Here is a 14,563-nt window from a genome sequence, read left to right as displayed (position 1 = left end):
GGTGGCAAGCACTGACTATTTTCTTTCGGGGAGTTGGCTTCAAGGCGTCGGCTTCATAAAACTCTCCCCGCTCGTCAAGGGCAGACGAAAGTTGTCTTTCGACACCTTTAAATGTCTTATGCTGGTTCGGGAGGGACAGATTGTCGGCATAAATAAATGAGACGCAAGCCTTGTTATATGGTTGGTCATAGATAGGCGTAGAATTTAAATAGTGTGGGAGCAAGAACGCTTCCTTGCCGGCCGGGGTGCCCGAGTGGTTCTAGGCGCTACAGTCTGGAACCGCGCGACCACTACGGTAGCAGGTTCGAATCCTGCCTCGGGCATGGATGTGTGTGATGTCCTTAGGTTAGTTAGGTTTAAGCAGTTTTAAGTTCTAGGGGACTGATGATTTCGGAAGTTAAGTCCCATAGTGCTCAGAGCCATTTGAACCATTTCTAGAAATTTCTAGAAATGATTTTACGCCTATTCCTTGTCTGGCCATCTAGACTTCTTGTGGTTTCTCTAAATCGCTTAGGGAACTATGAAACTATTGATAGTTTCCTGCCGTTATGTAGACAGGAGTGACACCACCAGCAGTCGGCCAATCGTGTAAACGCCCAGAAGATGACCCCTACGTCGGGTTGAAACCGGTTGGCGATATAATAATAATAAATGCGATTAAGACTGTTTTTGAATAATTGATTAATCATACTAATCGCTGCTTCATCTCCACAACCATGGTTCGAAGAGCACCAGCATGAGTTTACCGTACTCCCATGGTCGCCAAATTTCGCGGACTTAAACCCATCGAGAATCTGTGGGACCATCTCGATCGGCCTCTCCGCGACACGATTCTTCACCCGAGAAATCTAGGGCCGCTGGCTACTGCATTGGAGTCTAATGGCTTCAGATCCCTGTCAGTACCCTCCCAGAACTTTACTGACCCTCTCCCTGCACGTCTGGCAGCGCTCCGCGCTGCAAATGGTGGTTATTCAGGCTTTCGACAGTGGTCACGTTAGTGTAACTGGACAGTGTATGTTATTGTATATACCCACAATTCGTAAAATGTACTTGTTCGAAGTAGCGCTGTAGCTTTACTGGCCAGCAGTGTGGTAGGCACACGAAGAAGCATCTTTGGAATTTCCAGAGAGACGACTGCCTATGTGTTTTGGATACGGCTACAGCACCGGGTCGTTGTTAGGTTACTAGGCATTTCAAAGGGGCCGTGCGAGGGCCGCTGGCGGCAGGGCGCGGCCTCTTCGCCCGTCGCAGCGCGCCACGCACGGTTGCGAAAGCGTGGTCGGCCGGCGCGGGCGCGGGGCGTGTTCCCCTCGAGATGGAACCCGCGGGCCACGCCGACGACGCCCAGAACTGCCTCTGGACTTACCGCCGGCACGCGGGGTAACGAAAATATTGCGTTACCGTTACCTGTCCCAGCCGGAGAAAGTCGGATCTGGTTCTGGTCGGGCCACTAACACTCGCACTGGCTGTTCACTTTCCCCGCTCGAGTACCGCCGTGCTTTGCGCAAGACTGCCTACAGCCGAAAAGCTATCTTCTGGGGCGATCAGCAGGCAGGGGCTGTTTCCTTTATGTATAGCCTCCTTCCATTAGTCTTCCTGCCAGAATTTCTGTCGCATATGTACATTCGTAGCCCTACTGGCCACCTTCCTCTCGGAGGTGCCACGCTTGGTCTTGGCACTGAGAAGCAGCTGAAAGAGTTTAAAACAAATGTCTGGACGGAATGCCAACCTAGTTTTACAGAGAGCACTATTCGGAAATGGCCCCTCACGAAGCATCCATTTGGTGCCAATCTCTCGCCCAGTGGAAAGTCCCAAATGATTGGGTAAAAGTACAGGTGACTCCCAAATGTAACGCGGGTAAGAGAACGGACCCATAATCAACATCAGCTTGCTGCAGAATTCTGGAGTATATTCTAATTTCGAATACAAGAAATTTCCTTCAAGCAAGAACGCACCTGTCCGCGAATCAGCATGGGTTTAGATGGTCGGCTCGCCCTTTCCTCACACGATATCCTGTGAACCTTGGGTTAAGACCAACTGGCAGATTACATACTCGTAGATTTCCGGAAGTCGTTTGACACAATGTCCCACTTCAGGCTGTTAACGGAGACCCGAGCATACAGAATGGGTTCCGAGATACGTGAGTGGCTCCAATACGTCTTTAGTAATAGGACACAGTATGCTGTGGCCAGCTAGTGTTCACGAGAAGACAAGTGTATAGTCAGGAGTGCCTCAAGGAAGTGTGATAGGAGACCTGTTATTTTTTATACACATAAATCGTCTGACGGGTAGGGCGAGTAGCAATCTGCGTCTGCTTCGTAATGACGCTGCCGGGTACCGAAAGGTGTCGTCGTTGTGTGTCTCTAGGAGGATTCAAGATGACGTACAGCTTCTATTTGCTGTGATAAATGGTGGCTTCCTGCAAAGGTAGAAAAATTTGCTGATAAGTAAAAAAAAAAAAACAAAATGTAGTACTAGTGGTGTGCTGTTTGACACAGCCACTACGATTACCACGTAGGCGCAACGTTGCAAAGCGATACAAAATGGAACGAGCACTTAAGGCCGGCAGTAGGAAGGCCAATGGACAATTTCTGTTTGTTTGGAGAATTCTAGAGGAAGTGCAGCTCGTCTATAACAAAGACGTCGAATAGAACATTAGTGCAGCCCATTCTTGAGTACTGCTCGAGTGTTCGGGATCCAGACCAGGTCAAATTGAAGGAAGACAGTGAACCAGCCAGCCGCTGTGACCGAGCGGTTCTAGGCATTTCAGTCCCGAACCGCGCTGCTGCTACGGTCGCAGGTTCGAATCCTGCCTCTGGGATGGATGTGTGTGATGTCCTTAGGTTAGTTAGGTTTCAGTAGTTCTAAGTCCAGGAGACTGATGACCTCAGATGTTAAGTCGCGTAGTGCTCAGAGCCATTTGAACCATTTGAACAGTGAAGCATTTCAGAGGCGGGCTGCCAGATTTGTAACAGGCAGGTGCTAGCAAGATGTATTACGGCAATGCTTCGCGAGCTCAAATGAGACTCTCTGGATGTAAAGCGACGTTCTTCTCACGAAAAATTATTGAGAAAATTTAGAGAACCGGCATTTGAAGATGACTGCAGAACGATTCCATTATCTCCAACGGAAATTTCATCTACCGACCTCGAAAACTAGACAAGAAAAATTAGGGTTCTTATGGAAGCATAGAAAAATACATCTTTCCTTCATTCCATTTGAAAGTGGATCAGGAAAGGTGATGATTAGTAGAGATACAAAGTGCACTCCGCCATGGAGCGTATAGTGACTGGCGGAGTATATTTGCAGATATAGATGTAGATATCTGCATCGTCAGCCACATTTCCGTTACGCATGCCATTGTACGGTACGCACATGAAAAGAGTGTCTGCAAGGTATGAGGGTAGGGGGGGGGGGGGGGGGGTGCGCGGCTAAAGACGAGTAAATAGCCCTTCCTCCCGCCTCACAGCTGTCTAAGCTCTGTGTTTCTTGGCCGTCCAAAGAATATCGCCTTACACAGTATTCGTCGGCAGCCTGTCCGCTGGTCTGATGTATGCCAATTTGCTCTTTGTTTAATATGCAGCACCAACGTCACAGAGAAAATTTTTATTGGAACATACTTGCAGACGCCACAGTAACATTGATAGCAACTAACAGACTGGAAAATCCTAGCACTGGTGATGTCTTAACTGTATAAAACGAAAAGTGTATCGGGAACAAAACAGGCATTTTAGTAGTTTCATGCTCGGTACTAGTATTAATAAACCATTTATACAGCACCTAGTGATACCATGTAGCGGAGAGTGTTCTGCCTTGGAATAGATTCCAGACCGTTATCTATAGCCAGCCCTTTATTGGTAGTTTAATATATTTTCTTATTCCACTGTTAAACGAGGGCATCCACTTTCTGTGTGCTGCAGTTTTCAAGAAATTACGAAAACACCTCCTGAAAAGTAAGGTTTTTCCAAATGTGAAAGCCGGCCGCTGTGGCCGAGCGGTTCTAGGCGCTTCAGTCTGGAACTGCGCGACCGCTACGATCGCAGGTTCGAATCCTGCCTCGGGCATGGATGTGTGTGATGTCCTTAGGTTAGTTAGGTTTGAGGTCTGGCTCTGAGCACTATGGGACTTAGCATCTATGGTCATCAGTCCCCTAAAACTTAGAACTACTTAAACCTAACTAACCTAAGGACATCACACAACACCCAGTCATCACGAGGCAGAGAAAATCCCTGACCCCGCCGGGAATCGCACCCGGGAACCCGGGCGCGTGAAGCGAGAACGCTACCGCACGACCACGAGCTGCGGACAGGTTTGAGCAGTTCTAAGTTCTAGGGTACTGATGACCTCAGATGTTAAGTCCCATAGTGGTCAGAGCCATTTGAACCAAATGTGAAAAAATATTCCAAGGTACGTCATGGTCATGTACCAATTGAAATTTAAAAGTATTGCAAACGATAAAATCTTGTCAATAATCTGTTACGTTATTACTTTATTACAAACCAAATACCAGTAAATGAAATCAAATTAAATATAAATGTTATCAAAAACCGTATAATGTTAAATATAACGGGCGTTCAAAAAGCAACGAGCCGGAGGCATAATTACAGAAACCAGAACCTGTATGTTAGAAGTATTAACCCTGGCTGTTGAGACACTTGTCCTACTGTGACACAAGGCGGTGAATGGCTGTCTCATTAACTTCCACGGCTGCACTGTTAACCAGTTCCGCACGTACAGCTGGACGTCGTCGGAGGTGAATCGTTTGGCCCTCAGAGCCTTTTTAACGGAACCAAAAAGGCGTAAACCTCCCATTTGAATTCCGGTCCGGACTGCGCTCCAGACGCGCTCCAACTGACTGGCAGTCCGAACTCGCGACCCGGACTCGCTTACGACAGACAACGAGCGGGAGGTAATAGCTGGTTGGGTTGGGTTTTTTTGGGGAAGGAGACCAAACAGCGAGGTCATTGGTCTCATCGGATTAGGGAAGGACGGGGAAGGAAGTCGGCCGTGCCCTTTGAAAGGAACCATCCCGGCATTTGCCTGGAGCGATTTAGGGAAATCACGGAAAACCTAAATCAGGATGGCCGGACGCGGGATTGAACCGTCGTCCTCCAGAATGCGAGTCCAGTCGAGCAAAGATACTACGAGAGGGTATATATCGATACGCGGCGCTAGCGCCGCTCACGGTCAGGCAAAGCAGCAACTCAGTGACACCAGCAATTTAAATTAACGTAGTGAGGTGGAAGTACGTTAAAAACAGGGTGTAAAATACATGATGGCGGGAACACGAGCCACGCACGGGTCACTGCGTTCATTCCGTTCCGTCCCGTAGCCTTTCCATTTTTCATTTCACTTACGGCTTCATGTAGCTCTTCCTCGTTTATTTCGTGTCCTTAATAAATTTCGCTTTGTACTTCGGAGATGTTCCTCGTGTCCGCTGGCTCATTTTCTTCCCTACGTAGCTTCTAGTAGTAGTCGGGCCAAGTAGTTGTGTGTATTACGTGCAGCCGAGCATCACCGTTTCCTGCTTTGTTGATGTGTTTGTATGCTACTTCCTGCCTACCGTGGATATCAGTCTTTGAGTTATTTATTAAATCGTAACAAGGCTGATCATAGGTCGCGGGAAAGTGTGGCACTAATAAAGCACGCAGGGGACGATTAAATAAGGTTTCACTGGCAGCGAGATGCGGGCTGAATGGCGATTGCCGTCACAGTGGGATGCGGCGGCTCGGCGCGGGATGTCCGCGGCGAACGGCGAGGTCGCGAGGTATTGTGCCGGCCGGGCACGTCGGCGGCGGGCATCCCGGCCAAGGCTGCGGCGCTACACGGAGGCGAGGACAGCACACGGCCTCTCCCACACAACACCGCCACAGCCTCGTGACGCACGCCTCGCTCTTCCTTTACGAGTCCCTAGGCTCGCACCAGAGTCGTCATTTTATCTCCACACGACGTTCCGACATGCATCGGTTTGCAGCATAAGATCGTAGCGTTTCCCTGTAAGTGTGATAAACACAACTGGTGCACATAACACTGTAGAAATCACGTGGCTATAAGACGAAGAAGTCATCGAGCCATGTTCGGAGGCCCTTTCCATCATAAAACGCAACACCTTGCAGGTTGTTCGATGGGGAGCGGAAAAAGTGAAAATCTTAGGGCGCAGAATCACATAAACAAAAGGGGTGCAGAATGACTTCAAAAATGGCTCCAACTACTATGGGACAGCATCTGACGTCATCAGTCTCCTAGATTTACAACTACTTAAACCTAACTAACCTAAGGACATCACACACATCCATACCCGAGGCAGGATTCGAACCTGAGAGCGTAGTAGCCGCGTGGTACCGCACTGAAGCGCCTAGAACCGCTCGACCACAGCGTTCGGCTAGAATGACTTCATTCCCCAACTCCTGTATACGTGGTGTGTCTATAAAGTTCGGTGAATGCTAACAGGCAACAAACAAAACAAAAGATACAAACAAATTTTTGTACATCGCTGCACGTTCAGAGACCGTGTATAGTTACAATTGAAAGAAAACAGCCCTTGGTCACTATTTTTAACGAATTAACCGGGTTTCAACACTGCTAGGAGTGTCTTCCTCAGAATTCAAATCAAAGAATGGTCTATAACATGGTCACAGAATTATGACTAAAAACGTATGATACAGAGTATAAGTACAGAACCATCGTGAAAGACTGGCACTATTTATATGTCATTTATAAAATAATAAATATGCCAAAAGGGCATTAGTCACAAATATATTTAAGTATTTTAAACATAGCTGCACAACAGCAACGGTTCCACGTAATAAAATTATAAACAGCCGACCAGTTGCAATGGATAAAGAAATCTTTACCTAGCTTTCAACAAATTTAAATTTGTCTTCTTCAGTCGCTTGTGAGCTCTGCAACATCCATGTACTAATTTACATTTACATGACAAACCCTATTTTCAGGGCTATATTTTAATTTGGACAAATGGATCTATGCAGATATTTGTAAAAACGACGATGATACATCAGTCCATACTAATGTAAAATTGCCACCTTCTGAAGAAGACAAATTTAAATTTGTTGAAATCTAGGTAAAGATTTCTTTATCCATTGCAACTGGTCAGCTGTTTATAATTTTGTTTTAAAATATATTTAAGATAAAAAATTGTGATGGGGAGCCACTAAGGGCTGCTCGTTACTTACGCGGTTATTGGTTGCAAACAAATGTTCTTTATTGCCCTTCAAAATAGTCGTCACCCGCTACAACACACTTTTGACAATGTTCGTACGGCTTCTGGAAAGCAAAGGCGTCCTGTGGAATCGATCGCAGAACTGCTGTCACGCGATCTTTGATGGCAATCACGTCCGCACAACGTTCACCTTCCATGCGCGCCTTCAAGCGGGTAAACAGGAAGAAGTCCGCAGGAAGCCAGATCAGGGGAGTACGGAGTGTGTTCAATAACAGTTACCATCTTCCGCGCCAGGAATTGGAGCAAATGGACCACGTAGCGTGCAGGGGCATTTTCATGGAGCAGGATCCATTTTCCAGTCCTGTGCAACTCTGGCCGAACCCGCCGGATACGCTGTAGCAGTCGGTTCACAACGGACTGTTAAAATGCAGCATTAATGGTTCGACCTGCAGGAACAAATTCTTTGTGGATGATGCTGTTGTTATCGAAGAAAGCGATCAACAGTGCTTTCACCTTGGATTTTTACAGACGGCTTTTTTTTTTGGTCGCGGGGAAGACGAGGAACACCATGACATCGATTGCCGTTTTGATTCCGGACCGGGTTGATAGCACCAGGTATCTCCCGTGAAGATGGTGTTCAAATGGCTCTAAACACTATGAGACTCAACATCTGAGGCCATCAGTCCCCTAGACTTACAAGTACCTAAACCTAACTGACCTAACGAAATCACACCATCCATGCCCGAGGCAGGATTCGAACCTACGGCCGTAGCAGCAGCGCGGTTCCGGACTGAACCGCCTAGAACTGCTCGGCCACAGCGGCCGCCCACGATGGTGTTCACCAGCAGTTTCCATCCGTTTTTATTTCTGCTCGTCTGTGAGGAATGAAATGGCTTTGAGCACTATGGGACTTGACTTCTGAGGTCGTCAATCCCCTAGAACTTAGAACTACTTAAACCTCACTAACCTAAGGACATCACACACAGCCATGCCCGAGGCAGGATTCGAACCTGCGACCGTAGCAGCAGCGCGGTTCCGGACTGAAGCGCCTAGAACCGCTCGGCCACAACGGCCGGCGACGTTTTTATTTCTGCTCGTCTGTGAGCTTGTGTAACGCAAATCGGGAGATCTTCCGCTTACCCAAATCATAGTGGACGATGGTATGCACCGTTCCCTTCTAATGCCCAGTTCCTCCGCAATCAATCCGAGAGTCCGTCGCCGATCCTGTGCCAGCATTTGTCGCACTTTCTCGATCTTTTCTGGGGTTCTGTTTGTCGATGGCAGACCTGAACGTGGCTCGTCCCCAGTTGTTTCCTTCCCTTCACCGAAGCGTTTAAACCATTCGTCAACACATTTTCTGCTCACCGCGTCCCTCCCGTACACCTGCGCCAACATTCTATGTGTCTCTGTTGTAGTCTTCCCCAGTTTGTAGCAGAACTTGATGTTTACACGTTGCTCTATTGCGCTGTGACACTGCCTCTCACAATGACTACGTTCATCATTTTGATTCGCAGCTCCTTGTGTTGGCCGTGTTTGCTTTTAAAATTGTTGGATGTGAGGTCCGCCAGTTACGCAAAACACCGTTGTTTCTCCGTACCCAAACATGTTTCGGCACCGTTGTTTCTCCGTACCCAAACATGTTTCGGCACCACTGTGCCATCATCAGTGAGTTTTCGTTTTTATTTATTGTGTAATGTGAACATTTTTGTTAAGTGATTATAAAATTATGTTGATGTTTAGTTCAAACAATAGATCGTTTCTTTTTGTAAATACCTTTACATTTGGGGAGGGCATGAATTTTCCGGTTCACTTATTTGTTAATTACTACATGTAGCTTGTCATCTGCAACCAAACGATGTTGATGAGAAAGTTTTTTTCTGGGAGTTAACCTATCTTCTAGAATGTAATTTAGTTTGTCGCGATGTTTTCGCGCTTATATTCGGTTTTACTTACGTGCTTGCCACACGAAAACGTAAGTAAAATCGAATATAGGTGCGAAGACATCGCGACAGACTTAATTACATTCTAGAAGATAGGTTAACTCCCAGGAAAAAAACTTTCTCATCAACATCGTTTGGTTGCAGATGACAAGCTACCTGTAGTTATTAACACACAAGTGATCCGGAAAATTCATGCACACCAAATGTAAATTCTGTCATTTCTGGCTGAGTTGGATGCTAACGTGGTGTACATTGTTGCAGGATGTCGCCGACGGAGTTCAGCAACTACATCAAGCAGCGGGCGATGCAGCAGCAGCAGCAGCAGCAGCTGCAGTCGCCGCGGCCGCTGTCGCCGGCTGACTACTTCCTGCAGGGCTACCAGCAGGCGCACGGGTCGCACTTCCCCTACCACGAGCTGTACCACGCGCCCCCGCCGCCACCCCCGCACCACCACCAGCTGTTTGGAGGCGCCGGCGCCGGCGCGGGGGCGGGCGCGGGCGCGGCGGCGGCCTCCTCCCCCGACGGTCCGCCGCCCCCGTCTGCCAAGCAGCTGCTGCCGCCCCCGCCGCCCCCGCACCACTACCAGGCGCACAGCCCGTACCAGCACCTGCTCGTAGCCAACTAGGCCCGCCCTCCAGCAGCAGCCGGCTTGATCATCTTCTAGTCGCAGGGTGGCGAGCACACCCTTTACCTTGGATTACGATTCGGGTCGCTCTAGAACCAACACCGTCTAAAAAAGAAAAAAAAAACTGAGACACACACACACACCATAATATATATACATACATGATGATATATTTTTCCTTCCTTGGTTGGTTTGCCAAGCCACTGTTATGTTGTAAAACTAGAAAGTAATATTTTATAATATATCTATATTTTTTACCCATTTTTCTACATTGTAACGATATGTTGATCTTCACACCAAGGGGCGTGGCGCGTGGAGTGCGTCGCTGAGCGATTGCGTCCCTGCGCTGCACGCCCCCGTGTTTCGATTACGACAGACAGAGCAGCTTCGATGTTGTTTGAAAACGAAAAAAAAAAATGAAAAAAAAGTTCTGGTGGGCGTGTGCGACGAGCTCGCCTTCCACATGTAAATAGAAACTGCGAGAGTGAAAGAAAACAAAAGAAGAAAACCAAGAATGGAGATAAAAAAAGATCACCGGTGATTCAAGCTTTTTATTTTGTTACTACGTTCGGAGGAGCTGAAAGATTCAAATATTTTTCAAGTTTTTTGTACCGTGCCCTCGGATCAGTATTGTAGCCCGCTGCGCTAGCCGCCGCGGGCGCCATTCGACTTTCTACGCTAGATCTTCATGTATAGAGATTAGTCATAGCTACACATATTGTTTTGATTTGTTCCTTTATTTTTTCACTGATTATATATATATACATAAGAGATATATATATATATATATATACATAAAATAGATTTGCTATAGCTATTGTTTTTATTTGTTTTTATATTGAAATATATTTTGTTTAATACTGACTATTGTTATGTTTGGTATAATAATATTAATATATTAATAATATTATTAAAATTAATACTTCAAAGTAAGTATAGGGTCTGGTTTCAATACAATGTTGCTGAACGAAACGAAGAAATGGTTAATGGTACCTGAAAAATAGTCATTTGTCAGGCAATGACGAGTTGGTCGTTTACGGTTGTTGGTGAAGAGATTTGGTGTTAAGGCGGAGGCTGTCTTGCCTGTGCGATGGACGCAAACTGAGATCGGGCCAGAAGGAGACGCGGGTTCGTCGGTTGTGCACAGTTCCTATAAGAACGTCCGGGTACATTTTATACAAACTATCCATTACTAAATTCTATGCACTCTAAGCAAAACGTTTACCTACTGGATACTGCAGAATCCATAAAAACAGAGTTACCGAAGTTACGTTTATTTCTTATTTTTAGTATAAGACCTGTTTAGAAACAGAAATATATGTGACCAATGCAGCTTTCACCTCCGCTTTTCAACATCTAACACATTAACAGACACAAAATTTTGATAATGCTTATTCCTTAGTAAATCAGCTCCTAATTCCCTTAACATCAAAGCACAGCAGAGAAAACTGGAAAAGTGCTGTTCGTATCAAGCACCTCTTCCTTTTGTAAGCGAACATCTACACCCTTTTTTGTATTTCTACGAGACGTTTGGGCTATCATCAGTGCAAAGACTGTTTTGATGCAGCTCTCCACACTAGTCCATCTCTTCATCTCTGCATAACTATTTCAACCTATATCCACTTTAACCTATTTACTGTGGTGTACTCCTGGTCTTCCTCCACAATTTTTATTTTATCTTCCTACACTTCATTACCAAATTAACTATTCCTCGATGCGTCGGGATGTCTCGTAACCTACCCCTTGTGCCATCATGCTCTTTTCTCTCGTTTTCAATTCAGTATCTCATCATTAGTTATTCACTCTACGATTGTAATCCTCAAAATTATTCTGCAGCAGATTTCAAAATCTTTATTCTCTTCTTGTCTGTGCTGTTTGCTTTCCATATTTCACTTCCATATAGGGCTATACCCAGAACAAGTACTTTCAAAAAGGCTTTTAGCTCTTAATATACATTTAGTGTCAACATGTCTCTCTGTGTCGCGAAAGCTTTCATTGATATTGCCCAGCATACACTTCATATCCTCCCTTCTCCTGGCGTGAATTACTTTGCACGTCTTCTGACGTGAATTACATTGCTGTACAAATAACAAATGCATCTTCTACTTCAGAGTCTCATTTATTAATTTAGTTCACTCAGCATCACGTGACTTAATCCAACAGTCCTCAGTTACCCTTTTCTTAACTCTATCTCTTTTCAAGACACTATCAGCATTTTCAACTGCTCTATCGTTCTTTGTTGTAAGTGTTATACAATCTGAACAGTTTTTTACTTTGGTTTCAATATTTATTGGGTGTTGTTGAATGAGAAGGAGTCTGTGTAACAAATAAATCATTGCAACCTAGGTAACTTTTAACAATCAGTGCATAAATAGGTGTACTCATTGCAGTAACGTATTTGGCTTCTATTTAATCCAGAAACCAATATAAAGAGAATAGTTTTTTGACACAACTGTAGTACATGATTTCCTGAAACCACCAAAACTATTTAATGTTAAAATGGCGCCACAGTTGAGCAGATAACTAGGTGGTCGTTCCCACGTCTATCATACAACCGACGAATCACGTCTGCCGTCTGGTTTTGAATAAGCAATAGCAGTTTCCGCCCAGCCGACTGTTTTTGCGTTAGATATGACTAGCAAATAAAGGAAAGTGACAGGGATACCTTCTGTGAGAAGCAACTCAGAAAGTGGTAACATTGACTCTTTTTTATCTACAACGTCCGTGTCAGATTTTTCTTTTTCATCCCGTTTTTTGTGGAGCTACAGAAGTAACGTTAATAAATACACACATATATAAATATAAATATATATATATAGGGCATAGCAAAGTCGGCGACGACGGTCTATCTTTTTTACCTAACGTGATTTCAGTGTCAATATCAATTACAACTATTTATAGTAGCGAGGTAGAATTTAGCTTTAGGAAGGCGGCCTGACAGCGGAGGTGGCGCAGCCAGCGGGCGATTTGCGCACTACCGGACGAGGCAGGGACGACGAGAACGCCGAACTTGGCCGAAGTCGCACACTGTCTGTGATACAGGGGGGCTACTATGCTCCCGTCGTTTGCGACAAGCGCTTCTTGTGGCTATCGACGCTTTGCACCATTTTCGTGCGAAGTTCGCCAGGAGACTAACGTTCTGCCTGTCGCTTCGCGAACTATGGACCATCGGTAAACCAAGGTGCAGATGAGGCACATGTACAGTATTTCCGGCGCGAAAACTAAATTGCGTATAACGTGTCCGTAGCGGAGCAGTCAGTTCGGCTACATCGAACCCCAGTTCGACCCAAAACATTGTCGCGGATTTTGCCGTAGCGTGAGGACTGGTAAGAATTTATTTGGCGTCGCCGGCACGACAGAGATGTAGTAACCGCGTACAGCTACAGTAATACCGTCGGAGACGTCTTAAACCTGTATTATTTGAGGAACTAACGAGTGATAGAGTGACTGGATGCGGGCTCAGAAGCAGACATTGCGTCTCATATGGGCTACAGGTACGCTGATTCTCGAAGCATCTGCGTGAACATTTATGTTACTCAGTTGCAGTCTGTATGAGAATTCAGTCGTTCGTGGGTTGCGAGATACGGGTTCGAGACAGAAGATGATACAGCGGTCGGTTTGCTTTTACTGCGCCACTTGCTTCATCGCGAAGTCTGCTTCTTTTTCTTTAATTGCTACTGAAAAATTTAGCTTACCGCGATAGGTTTTTAATGCAAGCTACCTCGAGGCAAGATTCTAGAATGTAGGCACCAAAACTGACGTCTCGTGTTGCGCATCCACGGAAGAGTCAAGTACTCACGCTGGAAATGTCGCCGAACTACATAGTCTAGTGCCCGATGTGTATCGGAACCGATAGAGAGCTCTGGGCGAACTAACGTCGCGCCGCAAGAGGCCCGCTCGGCGATTTCGGCTGTCTCGACGTACACAATGTTTGTGATAAAAGTAGTAATTTATGATCTCAGACATGTTCGATAATCACGCTCTGTAACAAGTACTGAAACAGAAAAACACGCACCTCGGAGTTGCTTGCGCCGTTGTCGGTGATGAATATTTGCAGACGCCACTCTGGTGTCGTGGAAACGATGTTCGTATCTTCACCCAGCAACCACTACGACACGTCGAGTCTGAAAATATGACTTTCGCGTGCTCTATTGATACGGGTGTTGAGCTCTGGCGAGGTTCAGAGGGAAAACCTTGTGGTTCCCAAACTACTTCTGCCGTCACTGTTTCGACAACGGCAGAAATTGTTGCCCGCAGAGGGGGAAAGTAGGCTGATTAGGTGAAGCGATGCACAGGCGGAAATGCTAGTGACGCCCGCGGCAGCCCGACGCACCCCTCGCGCTCCGTCGTCGACGTCAGCGCGAGTGGTGGCCGGGCTGAGGTTTGCAGAGGCCAGACTCTTCTAATGTCGCGCGGCCAGCAGTCGCAAGCCCTGCGTCCGCTGCGACCGCTCGCCGGCGCACCCACGTTTTTTGCTCTTATAGTGGCCGCCGTCATAGTGAGAACGGATTTTTCCATCCCGTTACTATAATATACATGTGTATGATAGTCTATAATTTTTCATATTGTTGTACGAATTTTTAAGTTTATATTAAAATGTTTTGTGCATTCATAAAACTTTTGCCGTATTTTCATCTCGTCTCCTCCGCCCTTCCGACCACTCTCTAGTCTTCCTACACACGTAGATCAAATGCATAAACAGGTTTTTATTCACGAGATATTCGCAGAGACACGGGAAAATACCAAAACGAAGGAAAGTCGGCATCCAATCATCTATTAACAAGGCAAAATAATATGACAATCCATTGACCTAACGAA

General features: G+C 46.1%; 1 protein-coding gene across 1 annotated transcript in view; it reads left to right on the top strand.

Annotated features, from left to right (window-relative positions):
* The window catches only part of LOC126168024 (protein Tob1-like), a 152,888-nt gene extending 142,279 nt beyond the window's left edge, over positions 1–10,609 (top strand). The window contains exon 5 of the mRNA XM_049920524.1: positions 9,382–10,609. Within this exon, the coding sequence (XP_049776481.1) occupies positions 9,382–9,745 (364 nt within the window). The 3' untranslated portion in view covers positions 9,746–10,609. The remainder of the gene's footprint in view (positions 1–9,381) is intronic.
* The last annotated feature ends 3,954 nt before the right edge of the window (positions 10,610–14,563 follow it).

Source organism: Schistocerca cancellata, chromosome 1 (genome assembly GCF_023864275.1).
Source record: "Schistocerca cancellata isolate TAMUIC-IGC-003103 chromosome 1, iqSchCanc2.1, whole genome shotgun sequence".
Lineage (NCBI taxonomy): Eukaryota > Metazoa > Arthropoda > Insecta > Orthoptera > Acrididae > Schistocerca > Schistocerca cancellata.
This window is presented reverse-complemented; position numbering and strand designations above follow the sequence as displayed.